We start from the raw sequence: 18131 nt of genomic DNA, 5'->3' as shown, positions 1-18131 counted from the left end.
TCGTGTTTGGAGGAAGAAAAATACTGAGTTGCATCCCAAGAACATCACACCTACTGTGAAGCATGGGGGTGGAAACATCATGCTTTGGGGCTATTTTTCTGCTAAGGGGACAGGATGATTGATCCGTGTTAAGGAAAGAATGAATGGGGCCATGTATCGTGAGATTTTGAGCCAAAACCTCCTTCCATCAATGAGAGCTTTTAATGGTTGACCAAATACTTATTTTCCACCATAATTTACAAATAAATTCTTTGAAATTCCTACAATGTGAATTCCTGGATTTTTTTTCACATCCTGTTTCTCACAGTTGAAGTGTACCTACCTATGATGAAAATTACAGACCTCTGTCATCATTTTAAGATGGAGAACTTGCACAATCGGTGGCTGACTAAATACTTGTTTTGCCCCACTGTACTTTAAAAATGCAAGCAAAATATTATTTGGCTCTCTTAAAATATTTGGCTTTCTTGGCTCCCTCAGCCAAAAAGGTTCCCGACCCCTGTTCTAGAAAAAACATTTTTTTGCCTTGGAATACAATAAAATAGTGTTGGTTTGTATTTGAACGGTAAAAAATGGATGGATGGATGGATGTTTTGCATTTGCGTTGCTCTTCGCGGACAGTAGGTGGCGCTGTGTACAATTATTACAAGTCATTGCCATTTATTTCCAAGCAAGGAAAACAGCGAACAACAAGGGAGGTGAAGACGCAGGCACATCGTGGTCCAGCTCAACGATTTTCGCTTTTTCCCCCTAAAATACTTTGACGAAAGTCCTGAGTTGTGTAAGTTATGTTATCGGCTGTTGGGGTTATGTAGTCACATTGACTCTATTTGAAGCCTGTTTGTCGTCATTGTCTGGTGTGCCCAAGGATTAGCAAGATGGTCTGCTTGCTAGCTACTGTTTTTTTCTAAACCATTGGTTTGTTTGGAACGTGAACCCTGTTTGGAACGACTGAGGTTCAGTCAAGAAAAGTCATTTCCACGCATCGGATACACCACAACGTTTTTATTATGATGGTAGCCTGGAAACAGTGGGTGTGCGTAATGGCGGATGGGGACTTGTGCATGTGACGTCATCAATGCACCATGTTCTGTTTTTTCACAGACTGTGTGGAGGACGCCGAGTTTGTTATATCGTGACGAGAAATGCAATAAGTGGATGTTGCGATGAATGTTAGCAATATTTTTCTTTAATGGACATTTCCAGGTGTGGATGTACCTGCATTTTGGGGGGGGGTGCACAGTTATTGTTGATGATTTATCAATATACAAAATCACGTTTATTCATCATGTCTAATTAATTATTTGGATAAAACTGTTATTTTAATTTTATATTAAGCAGTGGTATGTTAGCAAGGCTTTTGTTTTAAAAGTAAACTTTAAAAAAAGCATAAATAATTAAATTAAATTGACATATGACAGAGGGGTAAGTAGAAATAAATATACCATTGCATAATGAAAACAGAAAAATATTCATTGGCACATACTTATGTGCATATTAAGGCTAATTCCACAAGCAATACTCTGTGCTTCTCACAGTAGTAATAGTGGTTCAATTATGTGTGAGTGCATATATTAGGGCTGTCTAATGATAAAAAAAAAATCTGAGTAATGAGTGTTAATGATAAATGCAATATTTTTTTGGATCAATCACAAGATACTTTTATTTTTAACAGCCCTGATATTAATGTATTTATTAATGTGTAAATGTATGTATGTACAGGACTGTCTCAGAAAATTAGAATATCGTGATAAAGTCCTTTATTTTCCGTAATGCAACTAAAAACATGAAAATGCCATACATTCTGGATTCATTACACATCATCTGTAATATTGCAAGCCTTTTATTATTTTAATATTGCTGATTATGGCATACAGCTTAAGAAAACTCAAAAATCCTATCTCAAAAAAATTGAATATTTCCTCAGACCAAGTAAAAAAAAAAGATTTATAACAGCAAAACAAAATCAAACATTTGAAAATGTCAATTAATGCACTCAGTACTTGGTTGGGAATCATTTTGCACGGATTACTGCATCAATGCGGCGTGGCATGGATGCAATCGGCCTGTGGAATTGCTGAGGTGTTATGGATGCCCAGGATGATTCAATAGCGGCCCTCAGCTCATTTGCATTATTGGGTCTGGTGTCTTTTAGCTTCTTCTTCACAAAACCCCACACATTCTCTATGGGGTTTAGGTCAGGAGAGTTGGCTGGCCAATCGAGGACAGTAATGCCATGGTCAGTACACCAGTTACTGCTGGTTTTCTGCACTGTGAGCAGGTGCCAGATCATGCTGGAAAATTAAATCATCTCCACAGAGCTTTAGAACAGATGGAAGCATGTACACAGCTCCATTGACTCTGGACTTGATGAAACACAGTGGACCAAAACCAGCAGCTGACATGGCTCCCCAAACCATTGCTGACTGAGGCAACTTGCGTTGTCTAGATTTCAGGAGTGGCTTGACCATGGGAATACGGCTATTGAAGCTGTATCTGTTGAAAAGCTCTATGGAGATGATGATTTCATTTTCCAGCATGATCTGGCACCTGCTCACAGTGCCAAAACCAGCAGTAACTGGTGTACAGGCCGATTGCCTCCATGCCACGCCATATTGATGCAGTAATCCGTGCAAAATAAATCCCAACCAAGTACTGAGTGCATTAATTGACATTTTCAAATGTTTGATTTTGTTTTGCTGTTATAAAACTTTTTTTTTACTTGGTCTGAGGAAATATTCAAATTTTTTAAAATAGGATTTTTGATTTTCTTAAGCTGTATGCCATAATCAGCAATATTAAAATAAAAGGCTTGAATATTTCAGTTGATGTGTAATGAATCCAGAATGTATGGCATGTTCATGTTTTTAGTTGCATTACGGGAAATAAAGGACTTTATCCCAATATTCTAATTTTCTGAGACAATCCTGTAGAAATATATATTTCAAATGGCAGGTGGTTAATTCCCCAATGAACACAATAGAAAAATAATGTAGAATATAGTTATAGATTGAATAACAGATGCAAACACTCTGCATTAGAAAATGTGTAAAAATAGAGCGTAAGTGAGGAGTAAAATACAGAAAAAAGGACATGAGCAAATTTTATGGAGTTTTTTTTTATATTCAACAAAAAAAGTTAGTTTATAGCACCGTTCCTCATCTCTACACTTCTTTTGCCTTCTTAAAACCTCTCAAAACACAAAAATTTGCGTTTTTATGTCTTCTTGAATCAAATCTGCACATGTGCAGTAAGATGCAATAGTCCATTTTGAGAGGAGGAGCTGTCAAAACGATCATGATTAAGCATGTTCGTGTGTTCTATTTTAATTACACAAATTAAGACCACAAATAATTGTTTTAACTAGAGGGAAACTTTTGATATTATTTTTATAAAGCATTTGGGGCGATATTTCTAGCTAATAAGTTTACAGCGTTCACTAGCCATGACTCTGCTAGCCATGATTCCTGCTAGTCTAAAAGCTGGGCAGTGGGATGCGCTGCATTTGACGAGTAGACTGTGGCACTGACATGCGTACACTTCCTATCCTTCATTTTAATGTGAATGCTAGCACAGCTACACGCACAAAATACCTGCAAAACTGAAAAACCGCAGCCCATTAATGGGAATTGTTCACGAAGAGCCTGTACTATACTGCGTACTTTTGGACAACCAATTTATATATATTATATATATATATATATATATATATATATATATATATATATATATATATATATGTGAATATTGGCCATATATGCCGTTTTTGCATCAGATATTGTGTTGTGCCTTTGAAAACGGCTAGATATGGTGTCACCTGGTTCAGGTTTGCTGTTACAGTCGTCTCTACTTTGGGCACTTCTGCTTTATATTCTATTCTGTGGACCTTGGAGGTTTGGCATGCGTGACGTCCGCTCTGTGAAGTATTTACAGCGCTTCACTTTTTACAGATTTTGTTAAAAGCATTTTTCCAAAATGGAATAAATTAAGTTTTGTCCTCAAAATTCCACAGATAATACCACATAATGACAATCTAAAATGCTTTTTCTTTAATTTTATTTTAAAAAATCACATGTACATGAGTATTTACAACTTTTGTTCAGTACTCTGTTGATGCATTTTGGCAGTTATTGCAGCCTCAAGTTTATTTGAAAACGATGTCACAAGATTGGCACACCTGTCGGGCAGTTTCGCCCAGTCCTCTTTGCAGCACCTCTCAAGCGCTGTCAGATTGGTTGAGAAGCCTTGGTTTTCATCCAGGCTGTCGCTGTACATTGTCGCATTCATCGTTCCCGCTATCTTCCTTCTGCTGAAAATCATCCCCACAGCATGAAGCTGCCACCCCTACGCTTCACTGTTGGGATGGTATTGGTGATGTTGATGAGCGGTGCCTGGTTTCCTCCAAACATGACGCCTGGCATTCACGCCAAAAAGTTCAATCTTTGTCTAATCAGACCAGAGTATTTGCATTTCTCTTGGTCTGAGAGTCTTTCAGGCACACATTAGCAAACTATGAGGGAATGGTATGGCGTCACATTAGTGCCAAAAATCCAAGCGCATAAAAAGTGTTATCGCGCGCTGATTCTCCACTTCGCGCGTGCGTGCAACACCTTTTTGTGTGCGCATGGTGCATTTTTGCGTGCACGCGCGCGGTGCCTATGTGCGCACGCTCCGTCTCGGTCTGGCATCTCTCCTCGCGCTGTCATTTTGGTTTTGGCACTTTGGATGTGGGAATGGTTTGACGGCCCCTTCTTTTTGATTGGCTCTGAGCGCTGTCAGTCAATGGCAACGTGCCAGCCATCTTACCTCAGGCAGCTGGCCCCGCCCTGTACATAGTTGTCAAGGAACATGTACTATTTAAATAACCATAACTTGCTCAATTTTTAACTAATTTCCAAACGGTTCGATTTGTTATAAATGTCACGTTTTCATGGGGATATCATGGCTGAACAAGTAAGTCTTACACTATTATCCCTCAGATTTAATTTGCCTAATGTATGGAGCTAGCTTTTTTTGTTGTTTTTTTAAATACATATTTTTAACTCTGCCATCTATACTGATCTGGGCTGATATCTAATTTTCCATAGTTTGAGTTGTTTGTAGAAACCTAAATAATTTTTATAGTAATATTAAAACCATATTCAGTAATTGTAGTGATAACCTGCAGTGTTTCCCACAGGTCAGGCATCTATTTGTGGTGGTGTGGTCGGGCGGCGGGGGGTGGAAGGGGTGGGGAGGCTGCGGCGGCGATGACCAAGAAGAACGCGGAGTTGGAATGTAATTACAACACCTTATGTACATATTTATATAATATGTATATATGTATTTACAAGTTCCATTCACAGACAGAGTCCCATTGCTTTTATGAGCGATCAACCGAGTCAAAACAGGAAAAAAAAAATTTTTTATTTTTATTTGTGGCGGCCGTAATTCTTTCGTGGCGGGCCGCCACAAATAAATGAATGTGTGGGAAACCCTGACCTGTCATTCATTATTCTACTAAAATAGTAATTGCAATCATAACATCAATAATTAGGCCCATATGCCAATTATGTGGTCTGAATATGAAGTACGCATAGAAAAGAGGGTTCGGGTAGACTCTGGTGTAAACTTAAGTTAAATAGAGGAAAGAAAATTAATAGTCCCCCATTGTGGCATACATTCAATATTTACATATACAAATATTAAATAAATACTTTTTTTTTTTTAAACAGACAAGTGAGGAAAGAAAACATATTTGAAAATATAATTTTTCCTCTCTGAGCTGCCACCTTATCGTGGTAGAGGAGTTTGCGTGTCCCAATGATCCTAGGAGCTATGTTGTCCGGGGGCTTTACGCCCCCTGGTAGGGTCTCCCAAGGCAAACAGGTTCTAGGTGAGGGATCAGACAAAGAGCAGCTCGAAGACCTCTATGAAGAAGAAAAAACATGGACCCAGATTTCCCTCGCCCGGACGCGGGTCACCGGGGCCTCCCTCTGGTGCCAGGCCCAGAGGTGGGGCACGATGGCGAGCGCCTGGTGGCCGGGCCTGTTCCCATGGGGCCCGGCCGGGCACAGCCCGAAGAGGCAACGTGGATCACCCATCCAATGGGCTCACCACCCATAGCAGGGTCCATAGAGGTCGGGTGCAATGTGAGCTGGGTGGCAGCCGAAGGCAGGGCACTTGACGGTCCGATCCTCGGCTACAGAAGCTAGCTCTTGGGACGTGGAACGTCACCTCATTGGGGGGGAAAGAGCCTGAGGTAGTGTGCAAAGTGGAGAAGTTCCGGCTGGATATAGTCAGACTCACTTCGACGCACAGCAAGTGCTCTGGAACCACTTCTCTCGAGAGGGACTGCACCCTCTTCCACTCTGGCGTTGCCGGCAGTGAGAGGCGACGGACTGGGGTGGAAATTCTTGTTGCACCCCGGCTCAAAGCCTGCACGTTGGAGTTTAACCCGGTGGACGAAAGGGTAGCCTCCCCCCGCCTTCGGGTGGGGAGACGGGTCCTGACTGTTGTTTGTGCTTACGCACCAAACAGCAGTTCAGAGTACCCACCCTTTTTGGGAGCACTCGAGGGAGTACTGGAAAGTGCTCCCCCGGGTGATTCCCTTGTACTACTGGGGGACTTCAACGCTCACGTTGGCAACGACAGTGAAACCTAGAGAGGCGTGATTGGGAAGAATGGCCGCCCGGATCTGAACCCGAGTGGTGTTTTGTTATTGGACTTTTGTGCTCGTCACAGTTTGTCCATAACAAACACAATGTTCAAACATAAGGGTGTCCATATGTGCACTTGGCACCAGGACACCCTAGGTCGCAGTTCCATGATCGACTTTGTAGTTGTGTCATCGGATTTGCGGCCTTATGTTTTGGACACTCGGGTGAAGAGAGGGGCGGAGCTTTCTACCGATCACCACCTGGTGGTGAGTTGGCTGCGATGGTGGGGGAGGATGCCGGACAGACCTGGGAGGCCCAAACGCATTGTGAGGGTCTGCTGGGAACGTCTGGCAGAGTCTCCTGTCAGAGAAAGTTTCAATTCCCACCTCCGGAAGAACTTTGAACATGTCACGAGGGGGGTGCTGGACATTGAGTCCGAGTGGACCATGTTCCGCACCTCTATTGTCGAGGCGGCTGATCGGAGCTGTGGCCGCAAGGTAGTTGGTGCTTGTCGGGGCGGCAATCCTAAAGCCCCTTGGTGGACACCAGCGGTGAGGGATGCCGTGAAGCTGAAGAAGGAGTCCTATCGGGTCCTTTTGGCTCATAGGACTCCGGAGGCAGTGGACAGGTACCGACAGGCCAAGCGGTGTGCAGCTTCAGCGGTCGCAGAGGCAAAAACTCGGACATGGGAGGAGTTCGGGGAAGCCGTGGAAAACAACTTCCGAACGGCTTCGAAGCGATTCTGGACCACCGTCCACCGCCTCAGGAAGGGGAAGCAGTGCACTATCAACACCGTGTATGGTGCGGATGGTGTTCTGCTGACCTCAACTGCGGATGTTGTGGACAGGTGGAAGGAATACTTCGAAGACCTCCTCCATCCCACCAACTCGTCTTCCTATGAGGAAGCAGTGCCTGGGGAATCTGTGGTGGATTCTCCTATTTCTGGGGCTGAGGTCACTGAGGTAGTTAAAAAGCTCCTCTGTGACAAGGCCCCAGGGGTGGATGAGGACCGCCCGGAGTTCCTTAAGGCTCTGGATGCTGTGGGGCTGTCTTGGTTGACAAGTTTCTGTAGCATCGCGTGGACATCGGGGGAGGTACCTCTGGATTGGCGGACCGGGGTGGTGGTTCCTCTCTTTAAGAAGGGGGACCGGAGGGTGTGTTCCAACTATCGTGGGATCACACTCCTCAGCCTTCCCGGTAAGGTTTATTCAGGTGTACTGGAGAGGAGGCTACGCCGGATAGTCTAACCTCGGATTCAGGAGGAACAGTGTGGTTTTCGTCCTGGTTGTGGAACTGTAGACCAGCTGTATACTCTCGGCAGGGTTCTTGAGTGTGCATGGGAGTTTGTCCAACCAGTCTACATGTGCTTTGTGGACTTAGAGAAGGCATTCGACCGTGTCCCTCGGGAAGTCCTGTGGGGAGTGCTCAGAGAGTATGGGGTATCGAACTGTCTTATTGTGGCGGTCCGCTCCCTGTACGATCAGTGCCAGAGCTTGGTCCGCATTGCCGGGAGTAAGTCGAACACATTTCCAGTGAGGGTTGGACTCCGCCAAGGCTGTCCTTTGTCACCGATTCTGTTCATAACTTTTATGGACAGAATTTCTAGGCGCAGTCAAGGCGTTGAGGGGTTCCGGTTTAGTGACCGCAGGATTAGGTCTCTGCTTTTTGCAGATGATGTGGTCCTGGTGGTTTCATCCGACCGGGATCTTCAGCTCTCACTGGATCGGTTCGCAGCCGAGGGTGAAGCGACCGGAATGAGAATCAGCACCTCCAAGTCCGAGTCCATGGTTCTCGCCCGTAAAAGGGTGGAATGCCATCTCTGGGTTGGGGAGGGGACCCTGCCCCAAGTGGAGGAGTTCAAGTACCTAGGAGTCTTGTTCACGAGTGGGGGAAGAGTGGATCGTGAGATCGACAGGCGGATCGGTGCGGCGTCCTCAGTAATGCGGACGTTGTACCGGTCCGTTGTGGTGAAGAAGGAGCTGAGCCGGAAGGCGAAGCTCTCAATTTACCGGTCGATCTACTTTCCCATCCTCACCAATGGTCATGAGCTTTGGGTCATGACCGAAAGGATAAGATCACGGGTACAAGCGGCCGAAATGAGTTTCTCCCGCCGGGTGGCAGGGCTCTCCCTTAGAGATAGGGTGAGAAGCTCTGCCATCCGAGAGGACCTCAAAGTAAAGCCGCTGCTCATCCACATCGAGAGGAGCCAGATGAGGTGGTTCGGGCATCTGGTCAGGATGCCACCCGAACGCCTCCCTAGGGAGGTGTTTAGGGCACGTCCAACCGGTAGGAGGCCACGGGGAAGACCCAGGACACGTTGGAAAGACTGTCTCCCGGCTGGCCTGGGAACGCCTCGGGATCCCCCGGGAAGAGCTAGACGAAGTGGCTGGGGAGAGGGATTTCTGGGTTTCCCTGCTTAGGCTGTTGCGACCCGACATCGGATAAGCGGAAGAAGATGGATGGATGGAAAATATAATTTCCATCATTGACTGACATTTGTCAACTGGTTGTATGTGTATGAAAAGAGAGATATTGATCTTGACACTTCATTAACTATGTGATGTTCTCTCAACAGATGAGACTACCTTTTTCAAAGACTTTTAGATAAAATTCAATTGGCATTTTCCACAACTCCACTAAATTTGGACTTCTTAGAATTTGTTTGTGTCAAGATCAATATCTCTCTTTTCATACACATACAACCATTTGACAGATGTCAGTCAATGATTGAAATTATATTTTCAAATATGTTTTCTTTCCTCACTTGTCTGTTTTGAAAAATATTTTTATTTATTTAATACTTGTATATGTAAATATTGAATGTATGCCACAATGGGGGACTATTAGTTTTCTTTCCTCTATCTACTTTAAGTTTACACCAGAGTCTACGCGAACTCACTTATCCATGCATACTTCATATCAGGACCACATGATTAGCATATTGGCCTAATTATTGTTGTTATGATTGCAATTACTATTTTAGTCAAATAATGAATGACAGGTTATCACTACAATTAATGAATATGGTTTTAATATTACTTTAAAAAGTATTTAGGTTTCTGCAAACAACTCAAATTATGGAAAATTAGATATCAGCCCAGATCAGTATAGATTAGAGTTAAAAATATGTATCTAAAAAAACAAAAAAAAAGCTAGCCCCATATATTAGGCAAATTAAATCTGAGAGATAATAGTGTAATACTTACTTGTTCAGCCATGATAGCCCCATGAAAACGTGACATTTATAACAAATCGAACCATTTGGAAATTAGTTGAAAATTGAGCAACTTATGGTTATTTAAATAATACATGTTCCTTGACAACTATGTACAGGGCGGGGCCTACTCCCTGAGGTAAGATGGCCGCCACATTGCCATTGACTGACAGCGCACAGAGCCAATCAGAAAGAAGGGGCCGTCTAACCATTCCCGCCCCCAAAGTACCAAAACAAACATGACAGCGCGAGGAGAGATGCTAGACCGAGACGGAGCGCGCGCACAAAGACACCGGGCGCACGCAAAAAGGCGCCGTGCGCGGAAAGTGTGGAGAATCAGCGCGCGATAACAGTTTTTATGATTTTTGGCACTAATGTAACGCCATAGAATGGCTTCCAACTGGCCACTATGCCATACTGGCCTTATTGTTGGTTTGCTGTAGAGATGGTTGTCCTCCCGGAAGGTTCTCCTGTCTCCACAGAGAAATGCTGTATCTCTGACAAAGTGACCATCAACCCGATGGGCACCTCCCTGACTAGACGAAGATGAATGCAGCCATGTACAGAGACAGCCTGGATGAAAAACAACACTTCCCATCCAACCTGATGGAGTTTGGCAAGTACTGCAAAGAGAAATGGGCAAAACTGGCCAAAGATAGGTGTGCCAAGCTTTTGGCATTGTATTCAAACAGACTTAGACTTACACTTCTTTTATTGTCATTCAAATTTGAACTTAACAGTACGGATAAGAACAACATTTTATTGCATTAGCTGGTTGTAGTGCAGAATAAAAGAGCAATAAGGTGCAGAGTGTTTGCATTTACATAAGAAGGTGCTGATATAGATACTGTACAGATAAATATATTGCACTTTTGCATATGCAACCACGTTTATGGATGTATGTCATATTGTCTGTATAGTCCAGCAAGGTAATCCATTTTGGGGGTAATTGAGGGGATTATTTTGATGAGTTCATGAGGTTTATGGCTTGAGGGAAGAAGCTGTTACAAGTCTGCGGAACCTCCTTTCAGAGTCCGGCAGTGAAAACAGTCCTTGGTGGGTGTGGAAGGCGTCTCTACTGATTTTCTGAGCCCTGGTCGGGCAAACGGCTTTTTGCAATCACCCGGATAGGAGGAAGAGGAGTCCTGATGATCTTTTTTGCCGTCCTCACCACTCTCTGCAGACTTTGAGGTACTGCAGGCACCAGTCCAGACAGAGATGCAGTTGGTCAGTAGGCTCTCTATAGTGCCTTTGTAGAATGTGGTGAGAATAGTGGGTTGGGTGCTTAGCTCTTTTTGTAAGAGCTCCGGTTTGTAGGGTCCAGGTCAGATTGACAGTTATCTGCACTCCCAGGAACTTGGTGCTGCTTACCCTCCGCACTGATATGCTGTTGATCAAGAGTGGAGTGGGGCTGGGCTGGTTCCTCCTGAAGTCGATGATTATCTCTTTGGTCTTGTCAATGTTCAGGACCAGGTTGTTGCTTCTGCACCAATCAACCAGATGTTTCACCTCCTCCCTGTAGTGTCATCCGCATACTTCATAATGTGGTTAGTAGTGGACCTGGCGCAGCAGGCATGCGTCATCGGTGTGAACAGCAGCGGACTCGGGACACAGCCCTGGGGGGAGCCGATGCTCAGGGAAATGTCGCAACTTTCACAGACTGGGGTCCGTCTGTGAGGAAGTCAAACAGCCAGTTACATTGGGGGGTGCTGAATCCAAGGGGTGCCAGTTTCCTCACCAGGTGCTGCGGGATGATTGTTGAACGCCGAGCTGAAGTCCAGAAACAACCTCCGCACGTGTGTCTCCTTCCTTTCCAGATGTTCTAAGCTCAGGTGGAATTCAGAGGAGTTGGTGTCCTCTGTGGAACGGATAGGGTAATAAGCAAACTGGTACGGGTCGAATGTGGTGGTGGGGTGGGGGGTTCTGGAGACAATGTTATCCTTTACCATCCTCTTGGAGCACTTCATTATGATGAGGGTGAGTGCCACGGGAGGAGATTGTGGGTTTAATGATTACTTGAGGTTGTAATTACTGCCAGAGGCTGTCCATCCTTATATGCATGCATTTTTTTGTTTCTTCTCTTTTTTTAATAAATTTGAAAATTAAAAAGAAACATTCCCATTGCAGGCGAGCGATGGTGGTTGAGGGTAAAGGTGGAGTGTCTTTAGAGCTGGTCAGTTAGTCACATTTCCTGGACTGAGCTCGATCTGGTTTGGGGCCGGCAGTGTGCGTGTCTGGAAAGCAGCGAGGTGTGCTGCAAGGGAGAACACCAACAGGAATGTCCTAGATTGGAGACCACTGCTCCTGGTTGTGACCACCAAAAACCACCTCACTGTCACCCTCTGCTCTCAACGTTACGACTCACTCTTACATGAGTCGTCTGTTGCAAAAGTTGATACCGGGCCACTTTTTGCTCGTCATGCAGCCATCTTAATTAAACCTTAATCTTTCGTTCCCTACCTGGTGGTTGGCTGATTTTTGGTTGTGAAAGTGCTAGATTTTAATGTTAATAGTGCATAAAATTATCCTAATTTGTGATTAAAATTGTATTAATTGTGCAACCCAAGTCTGTGTTGTGGCTGCAGTATATGGGTGATACTATTATAAAATTAGAGCAGTATATACACCATTGAATATAAGGTTGTTGTTAATCTGTGTTTTGTGATGGTTATTGTACTGTACCCTTTTGGTCCCTCTTATGTGGTAACTTCTCTTTTCTATTGTGTGAGAGTTACACTTGAAAATACAGTACAATGAATAGAATTGAGTTTTGTCTATTTTGTTGTATGAATTGTAGGACGTAATGTGTGGAGTTTACAGAAATGCTGCATTGGAGACAGAATTGTATAGAGATTTGAATAGTTGTTTGTCTATATGAGCAGTTAAATGGTGCACAGTTAGCCGATCTAGCTCAAGCACACTTGTGACCCTAATAAGGACAAGTGGTATAGGAAATGGAGGAAATTCTAAACATAGACTCAGGTTCTTTTTCGCCTTGAAATATATGCTTCCAGAGAGCTGCTTTTTAATGGGCTGCATCATAGAACACGCTTGTGTAGTGTCACAATTCTACGGGATGTTTTCCAGTTCTTATGCTGCCCGCCGATCGCCCAGATGCAGCTGAGATAGGCTCCAGCACCCCCTGCTACCCCAAAACGGATAAGCGGTAAAAAATGGATGGATGGATGGATGGATGTTGCTGTAATGATACTGCAGCAATGGGAAACAAAGGGCTCCTTTGTTGTGTACTCTACTGTTGGACAACTTCCGGATGGCTCGTCAACCTTGGATGGAGGATTGTACCACTGAGGCTACGACAGAGTTCTCTGTCGACGGGAACATTTCGGGGAAAGTTGGTTGCATTTGAAGGCATTTTTCATCTGCATATTTTACAATAATGGTGTGATTGACAGGAATGGTATTGATCCACATTAGGTTTTAACATAACATAAATCTTCTTGTGGTGAGACATTGTCCACACAAGTTGTTCCTCTTACCATTTTGAGCTTTGGAGTGTCACACATTTTTAGACCCTTTTCTTGTCTAATGAAAATCCTCAGCTGGCATTGCTAATGAGGTTATGTGGTGACATATTGGAATGGTAGGAAGTGTAGAGCTGAAAGCTCTATTGGGAATAATGCTATTCTATACCCTTTTGTCTGCAGGTGCTGTTGTTTGTGCTTCAGCATGGCAGTCGTCATCCGTTTACAGGGATTGAGGATTGCTGCTGGTTCTCAGGATATTCGCAAGTTCTTCACCGGCCTCAAAATTCCAGACAGCGGAGTACACATAATTGGCGGGGAGAGGGAAGAAGCTTTTATTATTTTTGCTTCTGATGAAGATGCGAGGAGAGCCATGACCCGATCAGGGGGTCAAATTAAGGGGGGGCGTGTTACTTTGCTACTCAGTAGCAAAACCGAGATGCAGACTTTACTTGAAAAAAGCGCAAAAAAGGTGGAGACAATTCAAAAGAGCCACAATGAAGACAATGTCAGGCATGCCCGACGATCCATGGACTCTGACGCAAGCACAAGAGCAGCAAGTCGACGTGAGATCTCCCCCCCGACCCGCCAACAGAGATCCTCATCAAATGACAAGTCTACCTGGGTTTTTCTCAAAGGACTGCCATACACTGTGACTGAAAGAGATCTTTATGAGTTTTTCAGTGGTTTACGAATCGTTAACATGAATCTGATGAAAAATCATTCTGGAAAAAACAACGGGATGTGTCGAGTACAATTTTTCAGCTATGAGGAAGTACAGGAAGCCCTGAAAAAGGATAGGGAGTACATTGGTTCTCGCTATGTGGAGGTTAGTTCAACATGCGAACAGGATTGGCTGCGGAGAGATAGCCGGCTTGAAACACGAGGATCACCGTTACAGGTTCCACGGAATTTTCAACATAATATGAGGTCCCAATCTCCTACAGGTCCGATGAGGCTCTCCTCATCCTCTCGTGAGGAGTTCTGTGTTCTCGTGGAAAATCTCTCCTTTGCAGTAGAGAAAGAAGACATGAAAAGATTATTTCGCCACGCAAACCTTGCGGATGACCAGATCTTGTTTGTTACCGCAGATGATCGCAAAAGTAGGTCTGCTTTTGTGCTGTTCAAGACCCTGCGAGAGTACCGTGAGGCAACAGCCCAGGAGAAAAAATCATTTTTCAATCGATGGATTCATACCCGCTCCATTTCAAGAGAAAAAATGATATCTATTTTGGAGAAAAATAGTACCAATGTCAGCCCTTCTGAAAACACACAAAGGTTTAATGAGAGTTCACCATCTTTCCCCAGACATCCTGACATGCAGAAGGTGTGCCTGTATGTACAGAATCTTCCCTACGATGTACGGAAAGTTGAGGTTATGGACTTCTTCCTTGGGTTCAGCATCACAGAAAATGATGTGCTTCTCCTACATGATAATACAGGCGCAGGAATCGGGAAAGCTTTGGTTGTCTTTCCTTCTGAGTCAGCAGCCATGGGCGCCCTTACTCTAAATGGACAGCGATATCTTGGTGCGGAGGTTGCCCTCGAATGTATATCAAAGGCCCAGATGCGGCAATTGAGCTCTGAGCCACCTGCGTTTCAAAGTCCACAGAGAAGATTTGATCAGTTCTCTGGGGCTGGTACCAGCGAGTACCTTGACTTTAAAGGTCTTCCTGCTGATATGCCTATGAATGCTGGGCCTCAAGCCCACAGAGGCTATGATGAGTCATATGGAGACTACAGGGTCCCACTTGACACAGGCAACGGTTGTCATGTTAGCGGTGGTCTACAAGAGCAGTGTTTCAGTGGTCCTACCTGTGTAAAGTTGTCTAATTTACCATTCCAAGTAAAAATGGAAGAAATCTATGATTTTTGCCATGGGTATCGTATCATCCCTGGGTCGGTCTCGTTGCAGTACAACAGGAGTGGATTAACTAAAGGTACTGCAACTGTGGTATTTGAGACCCGGCAGGAGGCTGCAGTAGCAATTAAGGATCTTAGTGGAAGGCCAGTAGGTGCTCGAAAAATCCAACTTATGTTTGTGTGAAAGAAACATGGGTATTTGACATTAAGCAGGCTCAAGTGTTGTTCTTGTTTGAACCCCATAAATTGTTTTTTGATGGGAGACATTTTTTATATTTTCTTACTGAATGCCATGATTATTGTGCTGAATTCCTCCCAGGGATCAATAAAGTACTTTGTATTTTATTATGAGAAACTTTTGTTTTACTGTCATTGTATTTTTGGGGGTAGTCAATGCTGTCGCCTGTAAATAAAAAAAAAAAGCAATTCTTATTTTACGTACATTGAATTTAATTTGATTTAATTGTGGTACCGTTTGTACTTTGTTTGATACTGAACTGTCATTAAAAATACATCAAGCTCACAAGTATGTTTTTGTTTGCCTCATTGTTGAGATCTGCCTCAGTAAAATAAGTCTTAGGAAAGCATAAAGGGGAACTGCATACATTTTTGGGGAATTTTGCCTCTCGTTCTCAATAATGAGAGAACACTTTTTTTTTTTTAGAGTTTTAAAAATAATTCTAGTGGGAGTCACCGTTGTAGCCTTCAAAGCCCTCAAGCAAATTTAAAACCTTCCAATGTTTTGTGGATATATATTATATATATATATATAAATATATATATATATATATATATATATATATATATATATATATATATATATATATATAAAGGGCTGCAAATATTTGGGTGTCCCACGATTCGATTCAATATGGATTCTTGGGGTCACGTGTTGATATCGAGTTTTTCGATTCAAAAACGATATTCTTAGGATTCAAAACGTTTCTGTATTCATTCAATGCATAGGATTTCAGCAGGATCTACCCCAGTCTGCTGACATGCCAGCAGACTAGTAGATTTTTTTTTAAAAGCTTTTGTAATTGTAAAGGACAATGTTTTATCAACTGATTGCAATAATGTACTTTTTTTTTAAACTATTAAATTAACCAGAAATCTGACTTATTTTATCTTTGTGAAAACATTGGACACAGTGTTTTGTCAAGCTTATGAGATGCGATGCGAGTGTAAGCCACTGTGACACTATTGTTCTTTTTTTTTTTTTTATAAATGTCTAATGATAATGTAAATGAGGGATTTTTAATCACTGCTATGCTGAAATTATAACTAGTATTGCTACTGTTGTGTGTAAATATTTTTTTTCACTACTTTTGGTTTGTTCTGTGTAGTGTTTGTGTCTCCTCAATTGCTCTGTTTATTGCAGTTCTGAGTGTTGCTGGGTCAGGTTTGGTTTTGGAATTGGATTGCATTGTTATGGTATTGCTGTGTAGTGGTTTGTTGGATTGATAAAAAAAAATAAGATTCGATTGGTATTCGAATCGATTTTGTCTCCCAACCCTTTTTTTTTTTTTTTTTTTTTTTGTCCTGTCCAGCTTTTCAGGCAAATCATATAGTTGATAGCCCATATCGGCTGTTCGGATTTACTTTACAAAAGAGAAGTGTAGGATACTTCTCTTGTTGGCTTATTTGAATTTGACTTTATTAAATGTATTTATATTATCATTTGGTGCAGCCGGGCCGGAGCAGGAGGGGATAGAAAGAGGAAAAAAGGAAGACGGGGAAATTGTGGGGATAAGAGGGGGATTAAACAGAGAGACAAAAACAACAGCAAATACAACAATAACATCAACAACAATAGAACGACACCAGCCCATACAATATGTACAAATATGATTGTAAAAGTGATAGTAAATAAGCAATTAGCGAAATAAAATAGTAATGACAATGAGAATTTTTACACTAAAACAGGAGCAATACAAATATCAATAGAAAAGCACTATTGATCATGAAAAAAATCAATAGTTTACCTCTATTATCAACAATACAGTTGTTAAAATGCAACAATACGTATACATAATGATAGCTAGAAAGATAATAAAAATAAATAAATGAAATAAAAAAAAAAGGAATACCGAAAGATGAAAGGGAAGAGAGAGAGGCAACCTATATTAATCTTGTGGATTGTTATAGTAACAATGGGTTTGTCAATATGCCTTGTGTTACCCAGTTTACCCTAGGGCCACAACGTTGATATATGTTTGATGAAACGTGATTATGTGCATGAGTGTATGTATGTATATAAACAGAATGTGTATATGAATGTTTGTACAGTGAATGTATATGTACAGTATATGTATGTATGTTTGTACAGTGAATGTATATGTACAATATGTGTATGTTTGTACCGTGAATGTGCGTGTGGATGGACGGACTTGGAGTATGTACGGATGTAATGTATTTGTGTATGTATGTGGGAGCGTAGGTACCAATGTATGTACGTTTGTATGTATGAATAACGGTGTGTGTGTGTCTGTGAGTATACGTGTGTTTGTGTGCACAATATATTTGACTCCCAGTGTGCGTGGGAGCCAGAGTCCGGCCCCAGCCGCCCAGAGAGCCCAACCCAAACAGCAGGTGTGGCACCCAGGGAACCAGGGCCCACCGGCCCCACGCAGCCAGGCCGGCCAGCGGCGCGAACCCCAGAGCCCAGCCCACCGCGCCGCCCGGAAGAGCCGGCAGCAGGCCGCACACAGACGCGCCCGGCAGAGGACAGGGCACGAGAGAAGCAGTGGACGGCCAGACTTCAAGCCAGCAAGAGAGAACCCCCCACACGGGCAGAAAGACGGGACGCCCCGCCCGGGGGAAGCCCAGAGACTCCCCGCAGCCGGCGCCTCACCAGCACCAGGGCCCTCCGACCCCACCCCCACCCCTGGGGAGCACGGCGCGGCTCACACCAGGCCACCCCACCCGAGCCGG

At 43.3% G+C, this 18131-nt stretch overlaps 1 protein-coding gene across 1 annotated transcript; it reads left to right on the top strand.

The window, feature by feature from the left end:
- The first annotated feature begins 665 nt into the window (after positions 1–665).
- On the top strand, positions 666–15723 carry LOC133561995 (RNA-binding protein 12B-like). Its single transcript, XM_061915765.1, has 2 exons — positions 666–781; positions 13518–15723. The coding sequence occupies exon 2, from the start codon at positions 13540–13542 to the stop codon at positions 15379–15381; it is 1842 nt and encodes a 613-aa protein (XP_061771749.1). The 5' UTR covers positions 666–781; positions 13518–13539; the 3' UTR covers positions 15382–15723.
- The last annotated feature ends 2408 nt before the right edge of the window (positions 15724–18131 follow it).

The sequence above is a fragment of the Nerophis ophidion genome, linkage group LG11 (genome assembly GCF_033978795.1).
Source record: "Nerophis ophidion isolate RoL-2023_Sa linkage group LG11, RoL_Noph_v1.0, whole genome shotgun sequence".
Taxonomy (NCBI): domain Eukaryota; kingdom Metazoa; phylum Chordata; class Actinopteri; order Syngnathiformes; family Syngnathidae; genus Nerophis; species Nerophis ophidion.
The sequence above is the reverse complement of the archived record's forward strand: the minus strand, read 5'-3'. Positions and strand labels throughout refer to the sequence as shown.